The sequence below is a fragment of the Phoxinus phoxinus genome (genome assembly GCF_949152265.1).
Source record: "Phoxinus phoxinus genome assembly, chromosome: 2".
Taxonomy (NCBI): domain Eukaryota; kingdom Metazoa; phylum Chordata; class Actinopteri; order Cypriniformes; family Leuciscidae; genus Phoxinus; species Phoxinus phoxinus.
In genome coordinates, this window is record NC_136877.1 from 10,203,442 (window position 1) to 10,228,955 (window position 25,514).

A 25,514-nucleotide genomic window follows, 5' to 3' on the forward strand; every position below is an offset into this window, starting at 1 on the left:
GAAAATAAAAGGCAGAAGAGTAACTGACATTTTAGTGCATCTGGGTGAGGTAATCAGATCTGCTAACGCTAACACACACACACACACACACACACACATTTTTGCTCACCCTCAAAAAGGGACAATTTTAACATGCTATAAACAATATAGCTAAATAGGATTATTTAGCTACAGCTAATAATTGGCTAAATTTAGCTATATTAGCAAAAAGCAATAGGCCTAGGATTTTGAGCTAAAAACTTCACATAGGCCACACAAGACATACTTATTTTACACCTTGTAAAAAAGGGCATACCACAACTTTAATAGAACATTTATTTAGAAAATTATTGTATTTACTTTAGGTAAATAGTGTTAGGTAAAAATGTATTTTTTTTCCCCCCCTTTTCACAAATTTCAGTCCAGTCACGCCTGCACCAAGTTGTTTGGTCCGGATTTTCGGACTTTTCTGTTTGATCCGAATCAAAATTCCTGTGTGAAACCTTCCCCGGACCACGGTCCGGACCAAACAGACGACATTTGGTCAGAACTTCAGAAGAAAAGAGGTAGCCTAACGGTAGTCTCGGTGCTGATCCAACTGAACAAAGGTTTAGTTCGTTTCTATAGTGTGAAAGCATTTTCTGTATGGTTCAGACTTTCAGAACATTTACAGGAAGTTCCAGTGGTTCTCGCAGGATTGCTTGTAGCCTGCAGTCTTCTTCTCCTCCTTTCTTCCCGGCGACGATAAAATTGTCGCACAACGATCGAGGAGCCTTCATTTCTTGTTAAAAAAAAAAAGCGCGCTCAAGTACGTGAGTAAGTTAACGTGATAACAGAACCTACAACTAACGCTAACACTTTTAAATTGCATGCACTATCATAAAAAATACTGTCATTAATTGACAAAACTTTACATTTCAACACTTACCGCTGAATCCGTCGTATGAGACCACGGAGGAGACGAGAGAGCTCAGTCAGCTCACGCGAAAAACTGAATTTACAGTTATTTCCAGTCATTGCCCAGCCTGAAATTTTCACAATAAATACTGAATGTGGTAGACTATTGTGAAATATCACAGTTAAAGCCTGTGAAGTGATAATAATGTAATTTACTGTAAAATATCACAGTTACATCTTGTGAAATCCTGGAAATAATTTAGTGTATATTTTTTCTGTGATGCAAAGCTGAATTTTCTATTCAATTCATCAGTGTCTCTACAGGGAAACACCCTGGATGGATGGCCTTGACTTTTTTTCCTTATTCAGTCAAATAAGTTTAAAGTAAAGATAAATTATTATATTGTATTAACAGAATTAAGGTGCACTTTATTTTACTTGCTTTCCCTGGGAATTGAACCCATGACCTTGTTGTTGCAAGCGCCAAAGCTCTACTGTTTGAACGCCAGTTCACCCCAAAAAGTACAGTGTAATAAGGTAACTACTTGAACTTAATATGAACTAAGGTTGGGTTCAGGGTAAGGTTCAGGTTAATACCTAGTTATTAAATTAAGTACAAAGGACTGTAAAATAAAGTGCTACCAGAATTATTTTAAACATAGTGTCAACACACCTCCACAGGGAAACAGATGGTGTTGCAACAGTGTTTAATATTCATCCTGTGAATGTTATTCAAGTCTTTGCAAAGTAGTGGCGTGTCCTTGATAAAACAGATGGCTTCTGAATATGCAATTCCTTCAAAAAAGACTTGCAGACATCACACAACAGACTGTGTTCAATTTATCACAGCAAAACTTTTGATTAACATCAGTCCAGAAATGGAATCAGTAAAGAAACACTGCTGGTAAACCTTTTAAAAATGAGAAACCTTTTCAGAGGTTTTGTGTGTGTGAGTTTGGTTCGTTTTGGTTGGTGTGAATCTGGGTTATTACTAAAACTATTCAAACATTTCTGTTAATTGATATAAAGCTGAAATACAATAAAATGTGCAATAGGTGATTTTTTTTTTTAATGCTGGTTGAAAGTCTCTTCATACACTGATAGCAATCACTATGTTAAGCAGTCTAAATGTATTTTTATAAATATAAATCGTCTGTGGAAGGACCAGGACCATAAAATGTTCATTCAATCATTCCATTCGGTCCGAATGAGATGATAACATGTACGCCATCATCATCAGCACATTTCACGTACGCTGTGCAGACAGAGCGAGAATGGCTGGCAAACAGTTGTTTATGTTTGTTAGTACTGTTACTCACTGTACTGTAAAGTTTTCTCACCGTTGAATGACACATGATGTAATCCAATAACGCTGTCTCTGGTCCGTTCATGTGTTTTGGTTGGAGGAGCTGTGGCTTTGGAAGGCGATTTGCAGGGAGGGTGGGATCGTATGCTTACAACGCTAGCCAGCTAAAGTTAGCATTTCCCAGATAACCTATTCATGCACCTTTAATCTACACGGAAATTAGAAATGTTTCCTTGGCATTAAACTGAAATAAGTTTAAGTTGGAGCACTAAAATTATAAACTGAAGATAAAAATAACAATACAACTAAAATAACAGTGGTCTCTGAATGTTATTATGCTTGTGTGTGCACTAGCGAACCAAACCCAAATCTGCTTAAATTCTAAGAGGACAACTAAATAACACCGTAAACAGGCTTAATTACGGTAAAGAGGAAATATTCCTGGTGGATACAACATATCACCCAAAAGTAAAGTGGAAAGATAACTGCAGGGAGAAGGGGGAAATTGTAAAAAACAAACAAAACAAAAAAACAGAGTAAATGCATGAAGTAGATTCTTGCTACACCATTTATTCCAATGCTTTACACAACCTTGGAAGTTGCATTGTTACAGTTCTCCCAAAGAGCAGGTGCTAAAATTTGTGTTTTGCCCTCAAGGTGTCTTGTCCAATTGTTAGTTTTTTTTAATGTGTTTTAAATGTAAATTGTACTCCAGATTTGTTAAGTTGTTTCAAAGTATAGCCTTTTATTATTTTTTTTATTTTATTTTTTACAAAAAATAATAATAAATGAATAAATAAAAAATAGATTAAAAGGTAAAAATAGTAACTTCATCCAAGGAGAGAACATGTGGCTTAATTAAATTCCATCCAGAACAAACTCAAACGACTTTCATTAAAGTCATATTTTAAAAATAAACATACATCTTTATGTAAATATTAAACCCACCCACCCACTCACCCAACCGCTGGCATTTCATTTAATACACAGAAGAAGCAGAAGAAGAAGCGGCGGAGGAATATCGTACCTCACACAGCACATTCAATACAAGTCAATGGAGTTGGACAAACACTACGATAAAACCTGTTGGAAAGCATCTTTTTCAGCGATTTTTTTTGGGCCCGTATCAGTGAACACCCCTGACCACTCGGTGAGTTTCACGTCTTTGTAAACGAAAGTTTAATGTGTTTTAGGAAGGAATCTTCCAGTGGCCATAGACAACCATTGTGTGGGGGTGGGGGGGAAGCGAAATAAACCCAAAATTCTCGGGACTGGAACATGTGTCCAAATTTTAAACTTAACCGTTCTATTTCATCAGATACGATCTGTAAATAGGGCTTTAAGTGTAAAATACCGAACTTGTCCTTTAAGTATGTTCATTTAAAGTAGGCTATCCCTATATTATTTGAGTAGGCTAATAAATAGGCTATAAGTGTGCTTCTTTTTTTGCAACCAATTTGAGGTCAAAACAACATTAAAACTGATTACAAATAACAATAGGGGAAACACTGATTTAGAAATAAAAAATATGTATGATACACAACACATAGACTACACAACTTTAGTTTAAATCTGAAAATTTGAACTAGGTCTCAGAGCGACCACAGCCTGCATTGATGTGAAAATATTCACAGATCTAGATTATAGGCTAGGCTAGCATTAGTAGCCTAATTTACAAGACTATTGTGGTATTATTTGTTTGTGACAGAACCTGGTTGTAAAGCTATATCCTACCATTCAGTAAATATTCTGGGCAGATAAAGCGTGCTCTACAACAGTAATTGAAGGCGTGCTCGTGGGCTAAGTACAGTCAACTGGCCTATTGACGACTCCTTATTTGACTTGGATTGCCTCACTTTTGTATAAGGGCCGCTGAATAGTCCGCCGTTTGAAAAGGGTTCAAAGAACTTCAAAGTTTCCGTGGCGAGTCACAAGCAAATCGTAGTCCAGAAAAAATGTCACAGAGGAGTTGTTTTCAATGGACTTACAGAGCGGCAGAAACCTCGAGTGTGAACTTAGAAAAGTTTCTTACTAGGGAACGGCGATTTGTGATTTGTGCCCTCTGTTTCCCTCTAGATATCTCGCGCTGAAATTGGAACTACCCCTGAAACACACATGGTACAATCCAATGCACCTTTTGATCATTCCAGCAGAAGCAGCAGCGACTGACTGTGGAACAACATTTCAAGGTTCTTGGTGGAGTTGCGGTGTCCTGATTTGTCTGTATAGTTCAACTTAACCCGTAACCGAACGGGATCACAGACGCCTTAAACAATGATTTTTAAAGAGTTCTTAATCTTATTCAGTTGATCTGAAGGGTGCTGATACTTAAAAAAAAAAAAAAAAAAAAACATTTGCGAAAACAGCACGACCGAAAGAGAGGATTCTTCACGATGAGGCTCACTGCGGTGCTTTGTGGCAGCCTTTTAACTTTCATGCTTCTCGCCGAAGGTAAGTGTTTTGGAGTTTTTTTGCTTTTGCTTTGAGAAGTAAACACGTCGTTCCTTGTAAATACAGTCTACAAAACAAAAATAGCCTACATTAACAGTCTGAGCGAACAGAATTAAACCATATGATCATCAAAGAGTTATCAGACATTACACAAACAAAACAAAACAGAGTCGTGATAGATTAAAACCGCGTTAAAGCAGAAAATCACCTCACGATCGTCAGTTTGCCAAGATATGAAACTAATGCCAACTAGTTGTTGATGTAGCCTATATTAATAGAATTTAATTTAACGTGCAGATACATTTCCTTGCAGTAATGCTGCCTGGCTGAAGCGAACTTGATGCTTTTCGTTTGTAAATGTGGACGTTTCTACAATATAACACGTAAAGTAGGTTATCTTTTGAATACCATCTGTCTTTTATGAAATAGCCTACATAAACGCCACTTCGTTGTAAGTCAACATCGCCGCTTACTGTATTCGCAACATGTTGGAACAGCCGCTGCACGCGGGCAGGAATGTAGCGACTTCAAAGCGCAGGTTCGGCCTTAATAAAGAAATACACGCTTTGACAGAATTACACAGATCGATTACACCGTGTTGCATCAGTGAACATGCTATCAGTGTATGTGAAAATGCCTGTAAATGTCAACTAGATATCTACCCCGTGTCAGGAAACAAAAGACCCTTGGAGCGATTGCAAAAAAAAGTGTGCATAAATCCTATATCTCTGTGAGATTCATTATTCACTGTATGCTTTCCAAAACAATTTCACCTCTTACATAACACGTGTAATTATATGTAGGCAATCTGTGTCAGCCATGCCTTGTTATATACATATATTATTATAATATTCACATTATTCTGACAACTCTTCCATATTGAAATTGAATGTTTCGCTAGCTTGATGTCTTGTTCAATAATAGCCTATAATATTATCTAAAGAATTAACTTGATCTCTCATGACACAAACTGTTTTACAGTGTTTGGCAGTGAAATGTAAACTACATGTAATCCTGCATACTGTAGACAAATGAAACTGCATTGAGGTTCACACACTGTTCAAGATGTAGATCATGTTTTGTTTAGGGGCACAACTGAACTTTTTTTGTTTGGTGAAAAAAAACAGCACAAGTTTGATAAGACACTTCAGCTAAAATTCAGTTAAGGTTAAGTCACATGGACATAATTTGTTTCTTTACTCTAGCTTTTTCTTTCTTTGCAAAACTTTGCTGAAGAATTGACTACTCGGATAGGCCTACTGAAATTGAGTTGGAAAGAGACTAATTTCTAAATTCCAATATTAAGGTTGATGTGCCATTGCACAACCCAGCCAAGATATGAAACGCATCATTCTGCATGACCTTTAAACTTGTGTCTGTATATACTGGTTTTACAATTTTGTCATTAATGTTAAAGATGAACTTCAAAATCTGTATCATCAATGGGTCTAGTTGTTCTGAGATGTTGAAACCTCATTACAGGATGATTCTCTTTGGTGTATTTTTAAGCTGATGCTTCCTTATTGTTTGTTGGGTTTATAGTCACTGGCAGCATATATGACTAGTAATGTCCTGCTTACAAGTGTATGGGCTTTTTATAAAGTGTGTGAAAATGTGTGGCAATGTCTTAGGTTTCTCTCAACCCCCTGGGCATTAGCTCTAATATCATGATCTCATTCAACTACTCATAAGATGCATAGATATAATATATAACTAAGCTCCTAATTGCCTACGGAATCCGGCGGTCAAAAACAGCTCAAGTTGAAGCATTTTCATTGACGCAAGATGACGCAAATGAAAAGATTTTGAATAATTGTAATAAATCAGTAAATTAATTCTTCTCCTTGAGATATATATATATATATATAGTGTATATATATATGTGTGTGTATATGTATGAAATTTTTATTATGTAGATAAATTGATTTGTGATATTCTGAATAACATAAATCAATTTATCAAAATAATAAATATTGTAAAATTTGATATATTTAATTAAACAAAAAAGAATGTGTAAAAAAACAGAAAAGGGAAGCAACCAATCTCTGTTAGTGTCAACCTCTGCTAAAAAGTCAGATATCAAAGACATAAGCAATCTCATTAGGTGAGTCTGAAACGTTTACACTTATTGCGATGAGGAAGTTTTCTGTATATTATTTGTAGAAAAGTTTACATTTAAACAAAAGGATGTGAGCTTTTGATGACTTAGGAATTGTTTGTCATGTTGTATTGCATGTACAATATTTTTTTTGTAATTATTATATATAGGTCTGAGTTCATACACTACACTTTTAGAAGAAATGGTTCTGTCAGGTGCCTCATAGAACCTTCATGATGAGATCATTTTATGGATTTAGTTTTAATACATTTTGGTTTAAATATTTTTTTTATTTATATGTTGTGAATTAAACAGCACGTAAGCATACTTTAACACTAGGCAAAATTGTTAAATTATTATGCAATCTTTTAAGGTATTTTCCTTGAATAAAACATTTTTGGCATTAAGGGGTTCTTTAAAATTGAGTCAAGAACCTTAGGGTTCTATATAGAAATCCACTGAAACTTTTTTTCTGAGATTAAAGGGGTGGTAAAATGCCATTTTCAGAAGATGTAAAATAAATCTCTGATGTCCCCAGAGTGTGTGTGTGAAGTTTTAGCACAAAATACCCGACATATTTTTATATAGCATGTTAAAGTTGTCACTTTTTGAGGTTTTGCAAAAACGCACCGTTTTGTGCCTGGCCCTTTAAATGCAAATGAGCTGCTGCAGAGGGCGGGGTTTCAAGAGCTAGTGTGTGTTAGCAGCTGCGATTACCTCACGCAGACACACTAAAATGACAGAAACTGTTCTGCCTTTAATGTAAAAAAAAATGGAGTCAGACAAAGATGGAGAGACTCAAGAAGAAGTGACAACATGTAGAAGCAACAGGATAATAAACTTGCGTTCTAAACTACTTAGAACAGTATCTAAGGCTGCATCAAAAGGTAGCTTCGCGTGAATCGCGTCTGCTGCCATGTTGAATCCATAAACAAACTGCTTAGTTGTGTCGCATGTCGTCATCGTCTTGCTGCTCCCTCCCCGTTCTGTGATTGGTTCCCTAAACGAGGCGAAAATCTGGTCCATGGTCTCCAGACTGCCTTTCAGCGTGAATAAAATCGCGCTGCGCAAAGGCAGTATGGGGAAACCCAGGCTAGCGTGTTCCCGGGGGCGGAGTTTAGTCCCTACCAGACGTTTGTTGTAGTCCTTTTCTTTAAAAGCAAATATCTTCCTTTGCTTTGAACTTTGAGCGTTGTAACTTTGTAGATGTTGTTTATGCTCAAACAGAAACATTACACACTAAAGTTAGAAAAGTGAAATAATACTTTACCACCTCTTTAAGACAAAGGTGACAAGCTTGAGTCTTGAGCTAGTTGCACAAGTTAAAAAGGCATTTAGAGTATGGGCTTTTAATAAGGAACATTGAGTCTACATGTTAGTACATGTTTGATAGTTAATGCAGTAATGAACAGTTATGGTCCACTTTTCTATGTTTGATTTTTTAGAGGGTCCATGTAAATAATGGGAAACAAATTCTGTGCCTAGGTGGTGATATGACTAAAATCTTTTCATACAAGTTATTTTATTTCACAATGTTTTCAACAGTATCATCACAGTATAGTTATTTTGATTTCATTTTATCTTTGTTGATTTAATATAAGAATAAACCAGAAAATGACAAACAATAGGACAAGCAGTTTTCAGGTGCAGTAGGTCTATCCAAATAAAGCTTTAAGTAATAATACAGAAATTGTAAAAATCAAATGTAAAATAAAATAAAAACATTAAGTGCATGAATTAAATGGATATGGAACATTAATGACACCGGCTGCAGCAGGAATATTAGGCTGCTATCACTTTAAGACCGGATGCACAAATCCAATGTATAGGATCCCATTTTATTTTTTCACTTAAGACATAACCGACTGTGATTACTTGCATGAATACTCCCAAAGACAAAAGTTTGTATGTATTTAACGCAATAAAGCCCAAAGTACTTAACCCACCACAAGTCGACTACACCAATATATGGTTTATCTGAGTTCTTCAAGCCTTCTCTGGTATTTTCATGATAATAAAGTATATTTAAACTTCATTGCTATTTGACAGCCTTCATCACTGTATAGAATATGAAATATGTTGTGTGCCTTATTCTGTGTAAATAGCCACATCATCTCACAGAAGGATGTTTTCAAACACTCACTCAACTGACGTTATGAAGTGAGTTTGGAGTAAAAACCCGTTATTAAATGTTGTCTATTGTTACCAGAGTTTCACAAATGCTTCTCATGTTTAGAAAAATGCTTAAGGCGTGTTGCTTTTTCAAATGCACGTTATAAGCGAATCAAACTCACAGTGATTTCAGATGGAGTAGCATTTACTACTAATCACAGAGCCGTGCTTCACTGACTAGCTGCGCATAAAAAATAATTGCACTAAGCCAAATCAGTTTAAGCGCGATTTCGGGTTAATTGCGATTAATCGGGCAGCCTTAGTTTTTATGTCCGCTTACAGTGTGTGTGACTCAAACTTCATCACCAGAATACTACACTCGCCGCCTGATTTTTGTAACCACGTTTAGTTTGTACGCACAGGTAGCCTGGGAAAACCCAGACCACTTCCGGCAAATTTAGATTTGCTCTGCAAGTGGGTCTGGCAAAGAGCCCATTGAAACCCATTTCCAATCCGTCGAAATCGCGGCACCAATCAGAAACGTTGGGGCGGGCTTTACACAATGACGACAGAGCAGCGACGGTGACGCAGATTTTGTACATTACAAAGATGGATGCCGCCGTAGAACATCACAACATCACTCGTTCGAATCAGCTATCGCGTCTGTTTCAAGCGATTTAAAATGGTCATTTTCGTTAACACAAACAGAGAATTGCTGAGAGTCTCGAGATGTTTCTCCGTCGCTCTGCATACGTCATGTCATTCATCGCTCTGATTGGTTTTAGATCTGTCCGACGTCCGTTGGTGATTGTCTATGGAGCTTAGCCAGACCCTAACTCAGTTACAACTGAGAGTGGTCTGGGTTTTCCCAGGCTAACGCACAGGTTGAACATGTGCAATGAATTTATTTTGCACTTAATTAGTTGTTCCACAAGGTGGCAACACTGGCCCGGGCTGTTGTTTCACTGTAAAAAATAAACTAAAGAGACGGAACAACAACAACTGCAAAATACCGAAGACTGCAACAACAACAGACACCTGCATTGACAAGCACTTGTGCAAGGTTGTTATGAGATAGCCGCAACTTAAGTTTAAAATAATAAGACATTTTTATTGTTTATAACTTCAGGAGTAAAATGGCGCAGACACTGGACAAAGGTTTCTATAGCACATGTCGACTGCCTGCACGCTATCAAATGGAGTATGCTTTGAAAGGCTATGCGTTCGACTACGCATACGCTAGCAAACGGTAAAAAACAAAGTGTTGTTTGGGCTTCAGTCATGAAAGACAACTTAGTTCGGTGCTGACAGATAGACTAAACTTTCAGATGGCTGTTTAAATAAAACCCAGTTTTAGCTTATTGGTTGATTTTACTGGTGAGTAGGCAGTACTTTACTGTTGTTTGAAATGTGGGATAAAGTGGGAAAAAAAGTTTCGGGCCTGCTCACCCCTGCTCTCTGACATTCTGCCCAGTTCTGTTCACAAGTGGATGTGTTGTTGTGCTGATATTTTCACCCTGTGAAATACAGTACATGACAGCATTTACTAGGATTTTCAATCCGCACACAATCGCATTTAACCATGGTAAAGAGGGGCCATTCATTATTTTACTCAACCAAGGCTCATTGGAAAACATGTGGCGCCTTTTCTGCAAAATATTACGTTTTCTTTTGTGTGTTTTGAAATGTCCAGTGAGTGGTGCTAAAAGTGCATTCAGTTTTATCCAAAACAGATGAACGTGAAGCTGGGAAGGCTTTATTCTGTATTGCGGCAGTTTGGAAATGAAATGTCTGGCGAGTGGCGCTAAAAGGTTAATGCTCTATTGTGTTTGAAAGTAGGCCTAAATCTGTAATTCTTTCGCCCCCAGAGGTCGCATTTGTAAAACGATAACAAAGACGAAGCTTTATGACGCTAAGGAGAGTGGAACGATGGTAGATGTCATTTTCACCATACAGAGATGTATGGAATTCACAAATCATATAAATTAGTTTTTGTATTACCTGATAGTTTAATCACACTATTTTATGTCATCGTAACGAATTTGCTGCAAGGAACGTGAAATGTAATGCTATATTAGCCTGTTACTAATATGTGACTATTTGTCAAATTGGTGGGTTAATGCTATGCTGCGCAGTTTTACATGTTTAAAACAATCGTACTAAAAGTACAATTGAACAAACCCACAGCACAGTATTTTCATGTAATGGTTATATATTTTTGTGCAACACTAAAGGCTACTGTATTTAATTTCACTTCCATGGTCACCAGACTTGATTAAAAAGCATTACTTGAGTACAAACAAAGTGCATTATAAATGTATGCGTCTCTGTCGACAGATCAAGTCCAAGTTTGTCGTGAAAACGCCACACCGATATTGATACTTGTTTTATTTCTCTGTTTGTCCCAAAGCCTGCTTGCCTCATTTGATCTACGTTTAAGTTTTTTTTTGGCATTTTCTGTACTCAGCAATCAATAATTGTGAAGAATGATGACTAAACGACACAACAGCGGCGTTATCAAATTCAAATGTTATCATAGATATCTACAGATCCCTCGTTAGCGGCTTATAGGAATCCATGTATTATGTCTGGTTTCTACAAGCGGAAACCGAGGATAGCGCGGATATTACGTCATTGATATGCGACAATGACAAGGAATGAGCCATTATTTAAAACTGTAATTTCTCTGGATTTACAAATCCTTGAGAACTTTTGGGATAATGCAAGTACACAACTGCATGAAATATATCACACTTTTATAAATATATATATGGTTTCTGAATATTTTGTACAAAAATCTTACATATTGTACCTTTAACAAAACCAAATATGAGATGAAATGCAGTATCAGGTGAGCAATCGAGCAAGTTTAACTACATCAGAAAAGTCATATGTAGTGATGTTTATGTGATGCAAATTTCAAAATGTATTCGTTTACAAATCATGTACTATGATAAAAGCATTTTGAGGCCATAATGGTATCGTGCAAGGAATCGCTTAAAAACAATTAGTTGATATTTATTGACATAAGTTGAATAGAAAAATGAAGGTTGCTGCGTAAAAAGATCATTCAAATGTGAAAATGTAATTTAAGAGAATGCAACATTAGTATGTGCATTGAGAAGGTGTTTAGTGTCTGTAATGGCAAATTACCTTTTTAATCGGTATCTGTTGTATTCGTTCGTGTGTTCACAATAGCTGGCATTCCTAGTGTTTAAAGAAAGCATTCTGAATCTAGAACAGCTATAGAATGAAGCAGTAAGTAATTTTATTTACTGGGTGCATTGTGTCTAATGAACTCTCTCTACTCTTTTTCCCAGGCTGTCTCTGTCTTTCTTTCTCTCTGTCAAAGGCTTTCTGTGTCCTTGGCCTAGAAATCTTTCACTCATCCATGTCACGTTCAGTGGTCCCTCTTTTTTGAAAACCCCTTGTCCAACCCCCAACACACACACACTCACGCAGAACTACATTCACACCACTATGTCTGCATACCCTAAACCATCCAAGAGGCCTCAGCAACAGGCTCTGTTAAAGAGACAATATGGGTTTCTAATAGTAATAGTCCAACAACACAAGGCTTTAAGTAGGAGTATGCAAGTTAAAAGCTCCACTCACTAATGAAGTCAGAGAACTTAAGTGGTCCTTTAGTGTCAGGACAAAATGTCCAAACAAGCCAGCCTCTCTCGCTAGCAGTATAGGATGTATGCAAACAATAGCTTTTGACTCTGTGTAGTGTCCCTGTTTGTTTTTCCCCCCAATCAATGAGGCGGCAGTTGGAAAAGGGTTGGAAAACAAAAAAGTGGTGTGTGCCTGCGCTAAAAAATTGGTCTACACAGTAAAAAGAATTTGTCAAAGTTGTAAATAAAACCAAGATTATTAAACGTGCCGAGTACGCTTTACAAGAAAACACCATTTTAGTCTTTAAAAATGTCATGTTTAAATCTTTGTTACTTGCCGTTTCTTTGTAAATAATCGTGAAATTTACTATAAATTTATAAATTATACACCAGAGTTTTTCACTTTGAAATAATTTTTTACTCAAAATTGCTAGTGAATTTCACAAATGATTACAAAGAAACTGCATGTAACACTGAATTAAATGTGGAATTTTGCAGTAGAAAGACTGAAATAGTATTTTCTTGTTAAACTTGCTTCAATTACCTTTGTTTTGTTTACAACTTTGAATTCTCAATTTAAGTGTTTAGTAAGAAATGAGTACTATTACTGTTAACACTTCAAAAAAAAAAGCTTGTATCTGTATTAGTTAACAATTAATTAACAATGTTTTTGTAAACATTATCTAATCTTTTGTAATTTGTTAGGATTACACTATTGATGATCAACAACACTCATCAACACATTTTCGTCATTTATTAATCTTGGTTTGTATTAAACCAAGATGATATAGGTGTATATAAAATGCTTTGTTTTTGTGTAACTTTTAATACAATTCTGTTTATTGTAACTTTGTGGTAACTAATGCTTTATGTAATGTCAATGTAGCATACCTTGAATGTTAAGAAATGTTAATGTGTAAATTAGCATAAACCAAGATCAATTATAAAGATTGTAATGATTATTGTTAGGGAACGTTAACTAATGCATTGACATTATTCTTTTTTTCTTGGTTTGTGTTGGTTGTGATATAAATATTTTGATGAGGAAGAATGGAATGTGTGTTTAAAAAAAAAAAAGTAATGAAAGTATTTTGAGGAAGATGGAAAGTCCTTTGACTCTTATAATTTTCAATGAGAATTGCAAGCTTATGAGATGCAAACAAGAACATATATTAGTTTACAAATCATGCGCTACAGGTAAAATAGTTTTGGGGTCATAACCTCGTATTATGCAAAATAAGTCTTTATTAATCGATAATCTGCACCTTTAACCTGTTAGCCTTCAGCGCCACTTTTGAAAAATCCCCAGAAATTGCATACCCAACCTAAAAAAGATTCAATTCATTGACCCTTTGTCCTAAAAGCTCAAGTATGGTCTCATTTGAAAGCTGACACCTGGCACTTTATTGGACATGTAGAATGAATTATTGTCATAATGAAAAAAAAATTATGAATAGCTTCAAAGTTGTGTAAGTTATTAGAAATTTATTTTTATGAAACATCTTCATGAAAATTAAATTGAAGTTGGCCCGTCAGCACTCTAGAAATGCACTCCAGCTAAAGACACATGTCTGACCATGTTATATTTAAAATTTGAAGGTGATAAGTCTAAAACTCTGTATTTTGTTAAATGTTTTTCAAGATCATCTCAAATGACTTTATTTTGAATTGACTCTAAAATGCAAACTTGTGTTTATTGTCATCTATTAGCATCTATTCAGTCTATTGTCTCTATTGTTTTGTGGTGCAAACGAGCCCCATTCAGTGTCACTCTCTCCTGCACACATTTACACCTTTCCAGCCGGCTTATGGCCATAAATATTCTTTTCCTTTGTCTCCATTATAATCGCTAACGACTGGCTAATCACGGTGTTTCACCCCCTAATTTCTTTCATAATCTTCACTTCACATTTGAAACTGTATCAAATGCCTTTCTCAAATAAAGAAATATTTCAGTAAGCATTCCGATTTAGAAAAAAAATCATAAAAAATAACAGCTAGATGGCAGGTGCAACTAGAGAGCTAGCTAGCATGTTAGCTTAGCACACCATCAATACACGACAATTTATGAGATTAAAACCCTGTTTGTGCTCCAAACTTACTTTATAGCGCAAGTCGAGTGTTTTAAATAATCTTCTATGAGCTTATTTGGCTTCAGAAAAGAAAATCAGACAGAAAATAAATGAGTTTATGGTATTCTGCATGTTTGTAAAGTCTATATCGATTAGCATTACATTATACATATAATCTATTATTATAAAAATACCTGACATGGCTCGAAGAACACAGGTAAATCAAATATCATTGCAATCATGTTTATTGTCTTCAAAACATCTTTATCTGCATGTTATAGCGATCTCTGAAAGCTAACGTTAGCTGTGTTTATGTCAGTGAGGTCCTGGAAGGTCACAGGTTATTGTTCTTCTTCGTGTGCTCCCATATTTGGAAAAAACTGTGCATAGAGCCCCCTCAGTCTGCTGTATGGATTGAAAACACAGTACATCAGAGTATCCAGCGCTCTTTATGTATACATCGACGCATTTGGATATAAATTCAATAAATATTATTCCTGTCTATAGAAATATGATGTAAACCTATGATAATATATCAATATTTCTCCAAATCTGCACATTTTTGAGCCAAAAGCCCTGAGGAACGTTGTTTTGTCACGTGTTCTCAAGACAACAGCACCGGAGTTTTTTTCTGAATGGAGCAGCTGACGCTCATAATTCATATTAAAGGTATCGACTAATTTTTTCATTACATAAATCCTGACACAAATTAAGACATAACTGTCACTATAAGTTTCTCAGAATACAATAGTGGTCAAATACTGAAACGTGAGACTTATATATTTTTAATGATGTATAGTTTGTCAAGGTAATAACATTAAATCTGATAGTAACTTTGAACTATTTAAAAAAAAAAAACCGCTTCAGAGCGTCCTCGCTCTGGTGAAGGCTAACAGGTTTTTAATCATAATTTGTGTAAAAAGGAATGAAAGTTGTTGGTGTTTTTCAGACACTGTTGTTCATTTCAGCTTAAAAACTGCAGTGAATTGTATGTATAGGTAAACAACTGTTGTAAAGATTATTGTTATGGAACGTTAACTAATGCATTGAAATTATACATTTTTTTTCTTGGTTTTGTGTTGGTTGTGATAGAAATATTTCGATAATGAAGAATGGAATGGGTTTAAAAAAAAAGTAATGAAAGTATTTTGAGGAAGATGGAAAGTCCTTTGACTCTTATACTTCTCAATGAGAATTGCACATTTTAATAGTCACACCAAGGCCATTAATAGCTGTTTTATTGTGACTTGTTTCACAGGACTTGAACCTGAACACTCCACAAGTTTGCTATGTCCCAAATGCTAAAATATATGGAGCTTATGAGATGCAAACAAGAAAATATAGCCTATTAGTTTACAAATCATGCACTATAGGTAGTACAATTGTTTTGGGGTCATAACATTATGCAAAATAAGTCTTTATTAATCGATAATCTGCACCTTTAATCATAATTTGTGTAAAAAGGAATGAAAGTTGTTGGTGTTTTACAGACACTGTTGTTCATTTCAGCTTAAAAAACCCCCGCAGTGAATTGGATGTAGGCTATAGGTACACATCTTCTGGGCATGAGTGCTCCTAAGCAAAAAATGTCTGCGCAGATATCAATATATCATCATCTTCATCAAGTGTTTTCAATACCCCTTTCTTTAATGACCTCAATTACAGCTGTTATCAAGATTGGTCTTGGGTCACCCATTCGTAAGTGGACAATGCTTAATACAGGCCCAGAATGTGGCTGGAATGGTCTGAAGACTGGAGTAGTGACCCTGAAAATTCAGCTTTGATCACAGGAATAAATTACATTATAAAATATCTTCTAGTTATTTTAAAGTAGTATAAAATTACATAATTTACTGTATTTTTCATCAAATACAGCCTTGGTGGACATGAGACTTATCTTAATTATTTCAAACTTTTGAAGGATGCAAGTCCTTTGAAGGACTAGATAAGTAATAAAGCAATAAGTCCCAAGAAGCCCCAGCTTTATTGCTTTTATAAAACGGTTATTCCACATACCTGGCAAGATTTCATAAAATAAACACGGATCCAAAAATGTTATGGTATTGATAAATATGATTCTCTCCAAACAATGTAGTTTGTCAGAAGTGAAATGGTTGCCGAGCAACACAGACGCTGCAACACAAAAATGCTATTTCCGTCTTTCTACTTAAAAATGTAATGTTTAATTCAATATTTGATTTGGTGTTTCTTCATAATTATGTGTGAAATTAGCCCTTTCTGAGTAAATCCTCCACCAAAGTGGTGTATTGTCCTGCTAGCTTTATTTGCTGTTCTTCAAACTAAATTGTACAGTAAACTACATTTGATTACAACCTTATTATCAAAACCAATTATCTTCAGAGCAGACACAATCTTCACTCTTAGTTACATTTGTAGTTCTTTTGTCAATTCCCCCCTAGTCTTGTTCAAGCTCTGTAGCTTTTCAGGTAGCAGAGCCTAAAGACCATGAAAACCATGGCAACAGTGTTTTCTATGCTATTTTGCAGAAGGATTTCCAGTCTGTAGTTTCTTCACTGAACTGACTGCAAAAAAAAAAAAAAAAAAAAAAAAAAAAGTTAAAGCAGAATGTATTTATACGTATTAAAATATATTAAAGCAGAGTCTTCATGATTTTGTTTGACTTCTAATAAGTCGTGAGCTTTGTCAACATATAAATATAATAATCTAAGTTATGGGATGATCATGGCTGGCTGTGGTTGCTTAGCAACCAGTAAATTAGATTTGGAAATATGAAATCTCAGGCTACAAACCCATTTGAGATGTGGCCTTAAAATCTCACGTTTTCTTAAGAACTATTTTGCATTTTGGATCCATAATTTTTCACAAAAATGTTCCACCTCTACCATCCTAAAGTCATATACAAGGTTAAAGTCAAAGTCAGTAAATTTACAGTATATTACAGTGTCATACCATATTGCTAAGTGCGACGGGATCAGTCGGGATCAAATGCTTCTAGCCAGTAAAGTCTGAGATTCACCAGCTACGGTCTGCAAGTGGTGGACAAAATATTACTGTGCTGCTGAAACTAACATCTCTGTGTACATATTTGTAGTGTATTCCTATTTTCCTGTCAACTCTTTAGACCCAAAATGTATATTTGAATTGCCTTTTTCTACATGATTATTATTGTTCCTTCAATCCTCTGTCCTTTATATTGGCAAAACTTTTCATAATGTTTCTTCAAAGTAGCCTCCCATTTCCTATATAATGAGGTTGGTAAGATAGTTAGACAAGGCTCTTGCACCTTTGGTATTGTCTTGCATTGCAAACCTTCACATATGAATAGTTAGTTTTTGCTTCATGTGTTGCTTTGGGTTTGCATCTAGTCACACTAACTGACAACAAAGCTGTGTGTCTGTGGTAGAGGATTGCAACTGACTGATTCTGCAAATTGCCTTTGATTCACCGTTGTTTGATAGTTCAACACATTTTTACAATGCTGCTGTACAGTTTGCTGAATGAAAATCTGTAAACCGATTAAACAAATATTGCTTGTTTTATTTGTCTCCTAGTATTGCATGGTATGCTGGTTCTGTGGTAGTATTACAGTACACAAGCCTCAAAATATTGCCATAATGAAACCCAGTGGGATTCTCAAGCTCAGCTGACAGCATCTTAACAGAAGACATGTTACAAGATGCTGAAAAAAAAAAAACTACAACAAAGCGATGCAACAGCTAAAATGTTTATCTCATGAATATGTAGACCAACAGTTTTAAAAAGAGCATATGAAATAAGAAAATGTACACATTGTACTACGCCTTGTTGTTCAGAGTTTTTGTGCGATACGCGACTATTTTGATGATGTCACAGCTGACCGCTCAGGTAGGCTACTGATTATGATTTGGTAAAAAATTAAAATATTCGTGCATTCAAATTAAAATAGCCCTCTGTATGTACCGTCTTGACCTTTTTTCTCTCGCTTTTATCACTTTTTTTTTTATTTATTCTCGTGCACTGACTCGTTTGCTAAGCTGAACAGCCAATCAGAGTTCTCTCTTTCCAATGACACACACATGGTACAGACACATGCTTAATCGACCCAAAAAGCCGATGGTGTCCGACTAGAGCCAATGTTGCATGACACACTTAAAAAACTAAGCCGATTGATGCTCAAAAATGGACCGACATTGCTTGACGGTCGACCTTCGGTTTGTTGTGGCCCGGCCTTAAAACAAACAAGTGTAGGCTATTACTTTATGAAGAACGTATCCGCCACAGAGTACGTATTTTGAATGATGTTAAAATGCTTTAATTTTAATTAATGTGATTGTGTACTACTTTTTTTAAAAATTTAGTTTAATTTTATTTAGTTAATTTTATTTTATCGCATCCGGTCTAAACATGTTTTTTCAAAGCTGTAAATAAAATAAATATTATTGAGTATGTTTTACAAGAAAATACTATTTCAGGTTTTTTTTTTTTTTTTTTTTTTAATTTTTTTTATGTTGAACTATTTTCACAATTTTTTTTGTTGAAAATGTCACAGTTAATTGCAAAGAAATGGCAAGTAACGCGTAGAATTAAATGTGACATTTTGAAGTAGAAAGACTGAAATTATTCTTGTAAAACGTCCTCCAATCATCAGCTACAAAAATCTAAATGTATACCAAATTGTGTTCAGTATAGCACAGGTTTGTATATACACAAGCTGTTGAAAGATTTTATATTTTTAATATTCCAGTATTCACAATAATAATAAATGTCTTTGTGCCGAGTGTAATGAATAAATGCAAGAGACCCTGGCACTTCCAAAGTATAGGGATGGTATGGTGATACTACTTGGCATCATGATACTTCAGCTGGTATTACTGTGAGACTAAATTAATGTTGTGACACCCCTAGTCTCTACTGCTTTGGCCAGTGTTGAGATACTTTGTCTCCTGCAGGTTTCATAGTGAATCATGGGGATTTGGGCTGGAATGTTGTGAATGTGCCAGTGTTCCCTCAGCCAGTCTCATACGTAAGCCCTCATTTACAGTCTGACAGGTGCCGGGGCTTAGTTCTGTGTGTCTGCACACTTTTATCTATGCGGGTGTGTATTGGTCATGCTCCACTTTTTGCAGTTTGACATGCTCAAACCTTATTGCATATGTGTCTACACACTCTATTTTGTGTGTGTGTGTGAGACAGGTGCATGGCGCGGTCCAGTTGCTGGGCAGTCGTGGCAGTGGGTAGAAAAAAATGGCTCATTTGGTGCCTGCCTGGCTTCATAGTCAATGGTCAGATATTTTCCATTGGCAGCCTGCCCTTACTTCCACCCACCCTCTCTTTTCATGTGGTATTCTTTGAACTCTTCCCACATAGTCAGACATACAAAAAAGGGTTGTATTTTTATTTCTAATTATTCGAAAACACTCTAAAATTAGTATTTCTGCTCAGTTGCCATGGTATTCATATGCCCTATTGAATCCATCAACCAGGCATTTCTAAATTGTTTCTGAATACAGTGCATAGTTTTCAATATTGTATCAGTAATATTGTGCAGTACTAACTCATTTATTTTGGTGATTTAAAAATGACAGCATATGGTAAATTCTCTTTAAAGCTTATCATTTATAGTTATTATTATAGGTAACATTTAAATGCTAAAGAGTGCTTTTTGACTTCATGTACACTTTACAATATGGTTTCAGTATTTAACTACATTAGTTAATACAAACTGGCAATGAACAATACTTCCACTGCATTTATTAATCTTAGTAATTGGCAATTTCACCATTTACTAATATATATTTTTTTATTTGTTAAAATTTAATGCACCGTGAACTAAATAATTAGATTTTTACGAACTTGTGTTACAAAAGATTAATGAATGCTTTAAAAATTATATTCAACATTTAATTCATGTTAGCTAATGTTTTGACTAATATTAACAAATGAGACCTTATTGTAAAGTTAACATTTTATTAATATTATATTAGCTGCAAGTACAGATTTTTAAAAAACATACTTTTAAGATTTGAATGCACATTTGGTACAAAATGTTTAGCCTAATGATGCAAAAATCCAAATGTTAAATGATATTTAAAGCTACTTTATGGAAGATTACTGAGCAAGTACATTATTTTTAAAAAAATGAAACGTCATTGTTACGCTGCTAGAGGGCCAACTCTTCCATACTACAGCTTTAATGATATTATACAATGTTTTATTTGCAGTCTGAGTGCGTCTGCTAATTATGGATTCATAACCTTTCTTGGTTAAATGGTTGCCGCATTTTATATTTTACAAATCTTATCGTCATCCATCCATCCATCCATCCATCCATCCATCCATCCATCCATCCATCCATCCATCCATCCATCCATCCATCCATCCATCCATCCATCCATCCATCCATCCATCCATCCATCCATCCATCCATCCATCCATCCATCCATCCATCCATCCATCCATCCATCCATCCATCCATCCATCCATCCATCCATCCATCCATCCATCCATCCATTAGCATTTCACAAGTCATAATAGCATCCATAAAACTTAAACCAAAAATGCATGCATCTTCTATAAACAGATGAAAATTTCCATGATTCTCCTTCAATACTCCAATGAAGATCCATTGTATGTTGTCACAGATTGTAAATAGATTTGTGAAATGAATCATTCAGACCTAAACTGGTTTGACCAATTGATCAAAATATTTGGTGCAAATCCAGAATTGTTATCATTTTTTTCATCTAAATGTAGTGAAGCAAAAGTCAACAGAATCTCTTTACTTTAGTGGAGTCTTGTGATATTTGTAGGCCTACTTCACTTAAGTACCAGTATTTGTACTATACCTCTGTTTTTTTTCTCCATGTAATTTACAAGAAAGTTACAGCATTTTATAACAAAGTGCAGTTTTCCATATACAGCCCCAAACATTGCAAACCCCACCCAACCCCATTGTGTTGTCATAGTTGATATTGTGGCTAACTGGCTATATATATGTGATCATACTTGACAGAGCATGTGCCATTATATTATTAACATTTTACCAAAATCAAGGTCAAATTAAGTCACATAGTTTTTGACCAGCGAATGCCGGATATAAATACGACATGTTTTGTCCGTCATTAGAATCTGAGGCTGCAGGTGCATCGCATTACCTTTTCATTAACTTGCAGGTTTATGAAGTTCATTGTAGCTGTAGCTATGTGGGCGCCCAGTTCTTTCTGTCATTTGGACTAAATATCATGTTATAAATGGTGAAGTGCTATACGCACAGGCTATTTACGACATTATTGACTATATGACTTGACGGCAAATGCTTGACATGTAAATATTGTTACTTGCTTATTCAAACAACCAGTTTTTTTTACAAGGGTTAATCACAAGCTCCTGTTATTGGCGAAATATTTACAAAACCCACAATCAGATGTAAAGGGTGAAAAATAGTAATGATTTATGGGGAAAAAGACGAAATATTGAGATACGCGATTTCGCTCAACAGCAACAATATTTTTAAATGTATTAATTCATAAAGTAAATGCCTTACAAAATTGTCGCATTAGAGTGAAATAATAATAATGAAAAAATATGTCTTATTTCTCCTCTCCATTGTAATTTGGCCTCCCCCTGGACGTGCAAGCATAGGCACGTGCCTAGAATGCCTATGCGTAAATCCGGCAAATCAGATATTGTTATTATCGTCCCACATAGCTGTTTTTGTTTTGTTTTGTGGCAAATGGTTCAGGCGTGTTGTGGCCCAAGATTGCCCATCCTTTTTTTCACCTTTTACCCATTATGTTCTTACTTAGTGAGCCACTTGTAAAATTGCTAACAATGTTGAGGCAGCAACAGCAAGCAATGAATAGAGTTCAGATGAGGGCCTTGTGTCAGCAGTCACATGATTTGTAGAAAAGCGCCAAGATCAAACAAACCCTTTGGCTTCTTCACAGTGAATTCATTCATAGGACTAGGTTCCAAGCATGCAAGATAATAATTTAAAAGAAGAAGCCCTCAGCAGTGATAATGGGTGGATTGCCTTTGGCTTTTGTCCCATGACTTGACAATCATTGCATTATTTTTGTCTCGATCAAGAGACTGAGTTTTGTATACAGATAAGTTGTTGGTTGATGCTCATCATTTCTCAACAATGTTATTTTAAATTGATCCCCCTCTTTTAATATCTGTAATAAGTATGCTAAAGTGTACCTCTTTTTCACTTGGGTCAGAAAGGCTGGTTTTCTTCATCTTGTTTGTTTAAAAGCGAATGTGTAAATGAAGGTTTTCTCCCACGGGAGGTCAATCGTTCACTTAAGCCGTGTACTCTAATGGCGTCTGGGCTTTTTTCAAAGTGCCTCTCCACGTCCCACTGGAGCTGTTTAAGTATGCACCAGGTACTCTGATCATTTTTTCATGAGCATGGTGTCCAGACACGAGGAAGCTGCAGATGACAGGACATCATGGCAAATCTGGGTCATAGTGCTTATCTGATTTTTTTTTTTTTTTTTAAATGTGGCTCCCTGCTGGAGGAAGAACTTATTTGTTTGTGGACGGGACTCTTTTCTGCACTGCCCTTTTCTGTATTCCTGAGTGTGCAGTCAAATGAAGGTGGAGGATTAATGTAGTCTGTCACAGGCATCACAGCTTTTATATCCCGGTCAGTAGCCATCTGTTTCCATATGTCTATAGTGATCTCTAAATGTCCCCTCCGAACATTGGGACACAGTCAACGAGAAATGCAAAATCAGCATAAAAAGTACTCCAACTTGCAAAGGTGATGTCAAAAGTACAAAAGTGCTGTTAACTTTGATACAAACTTGATACTACAATTTAAAATGATACCCTTCTCTCTGCAATACTGGTAGTATACAATACCACCTCGGGTTATCTGGCCAAAATTGGGTCATTTTATATAAACCTCTTTTGTTGATAAGCGGTTCTCATTACCAGTTTTTGAGGATGGCTGGCGCATGTTTCATTCCCAAATAAATGTGACTCAAACTAAGAGCAGATACTGATGGAAGTGTTTACAGTGAAGTGAGCCGCTCTGAGATGCTGCAAACAGTGGCGGATCATGAGCTGCTCGTGTGTAAAAACACAGTGCTGCACTTCACTCTGAATCATGCAGTGCATATACTCCACCGGTCAAAAGTTGTTCATGTTTTTGAAACATTCTACTCACCAAGGCTGCATTTATTTGATAAAAAATATGGTAAAATTAGAATTGTGAAGGATTGCTACAGTGTAAAATAACTGTCTTATACTCAAATATATTTTCAAATGTACATTTTTTTTCCTGAATTTTCAGCATCATTACTCCAGCCTTCAGTCACATTATCATTCAGAAATCATTCTTATATGCTGATTTGGTGCTTGGGTAACATTTCTTATTATTATCAATGTTGAAAACCATGATACACTACCATTCAAAAAAGAAAATGAATTCATGCTTTTATTTAGCAAGGACCGATTGATTTAAAATGTATTAATATATAATTGTTTTTTAATTGTAACAATAATTCACAATATTACTGTTTTACCTTTTGATCAAATAAAGACTGAGCATAAGAGACTTCTTTCAAGAACATTGAAAAATATGTAATTATTCCAAATCGTTTGTTTAATTAAATCACAGCCTTTGTGATTTGATAATCGCACTAATCCATATTGCCATTTCAATTTTATTTCGATTAATCATGCAATTTTAACTTTTTTTTTTTTTACTCCCTGAATCTCTTAGTTTGGTTGATGCATCATGACTCTCATGCATGCTATTAGTTATGACTTTCCCTCATCCCAACCTTCTCGTAAGTTTCACAGCAGCTGCTTAGAGAGACTGGCCTAATGCACCTTTCTTGAACCATTGTCTGATCTTCAGCTCTCTTGGGGAACCCCTTCCCCCTTTTCTTTCCTCCACTGGCCCATCAGCTGTGCCCAGTCAATAGCAGTCAGTCCCTCTGGGACTCTCTTGAACTCGCACTCCGTTTTAGCACGTCCTGTCTAAAGGACGCACGGCCTGTCTCCTTTTGTTCTTCTGCAAATATGATCAGAGCTTTATTTTCTTTGCTCTTGTGTCTAGAGCAAATGACACATGCGTTCCTCACAGGACTATTGGTCTTTGACAGGTCTATCAATCAGAGGCCCCATGAGCCTTCGCCAATGCAGCTTCCATTCTGCTGCTTTAAAATGTGTATCTCTGAGCCAGCGAGGGCCTTTTGTACTTGTGTGGCAGGTGGAAGTCAATAAAAACTGACATTGTGGACACTGAAAATTTGCTAGTAAATGTCATAAAATAATTACAAATAAATGGAAAGGAAGATATTGAGTGAAATTAAGTAGAAAGACTGAAAATAATATTTACTTGTAAAACTTACTCTAATCTTTGGAGAACTAATTTGTAACAGACTTATAGTGTTTGAATACTGCATTTTCTCTACTCTTTTCCTTAGCCTTTTCTTGCATGCAGTTGAAAGTGTATTTATTAGGAGCACTAAAGGCTGGTTCACACCAAGTGTGATGACTATAAAGATAACTATAACGATTACTATATTAGTGTCCACAGTATAGCTGACAATATCTTTCTATTTATTATAAGCGTGCGCTCTAGTTTTGTCGGCTGCCACTTTAAATGGTCGAGCTCTTTAAAATAGGATGGATTCTGATTGGCTGTCAATGTTTTTATCGTTCATCAGCTGAAAAAAAAAAACGTTCTGAAAGTGATTCCAACGATATCTTTTCTCTGCACTGTTATCTGTAGTTGTGTGAACGCTACTATTATTTTATGTTTAGAACTACATCTTTATCGTAATCTTTATAGTTCTCGTCGAACAGACCTCGAATCATTTGTTTTGCTGATCTTGGACTTTATACCAACATCTTGTCATGCATGCCGAATCACAATCTTTCGGCTACAATGTGTAGAAATTCGAACAAAGTTATTATGCAGATAAAGTATTCAGCTGTGATCTCAACATGGCACACAGATTTAATAGGCCACTGATTTTTTTTTAAATGGGGAAAATGTAAAA

At 35.7% G+C, this 25,514-nt stretch overlaps 1 protein-coding gene across 3 annotated transcripts in view; it reads left to right on the top strand.

The window, feature by feature from the left end:
* The first annotated feature begins 4,309 nt into the window (after window positions 1–4,309).
* lrp4 (low density lipoprotein receptor-related protein 4) overlaps window positions 4,310–25,514 on the top strand; it is a 105,200-nt gene continuing 83,995 nt past the window's right edge. For all 3 annotated transcript variants that reach the window (XM_079595831.1, XM_079595830.1, XM_079595832.1), the window contains exon 1: window positions 4,310–4,633. In XM_079595831.1, coding sequence (XP_079451957.1) covers window positions 4,576–4,633 — 58 coding nt within the window. In that variant the 5' untranslated portion in view covers window positions 4,310–4,575. The remainder of the gene's footprint in view (window positions 4,634–25,514) is intronic.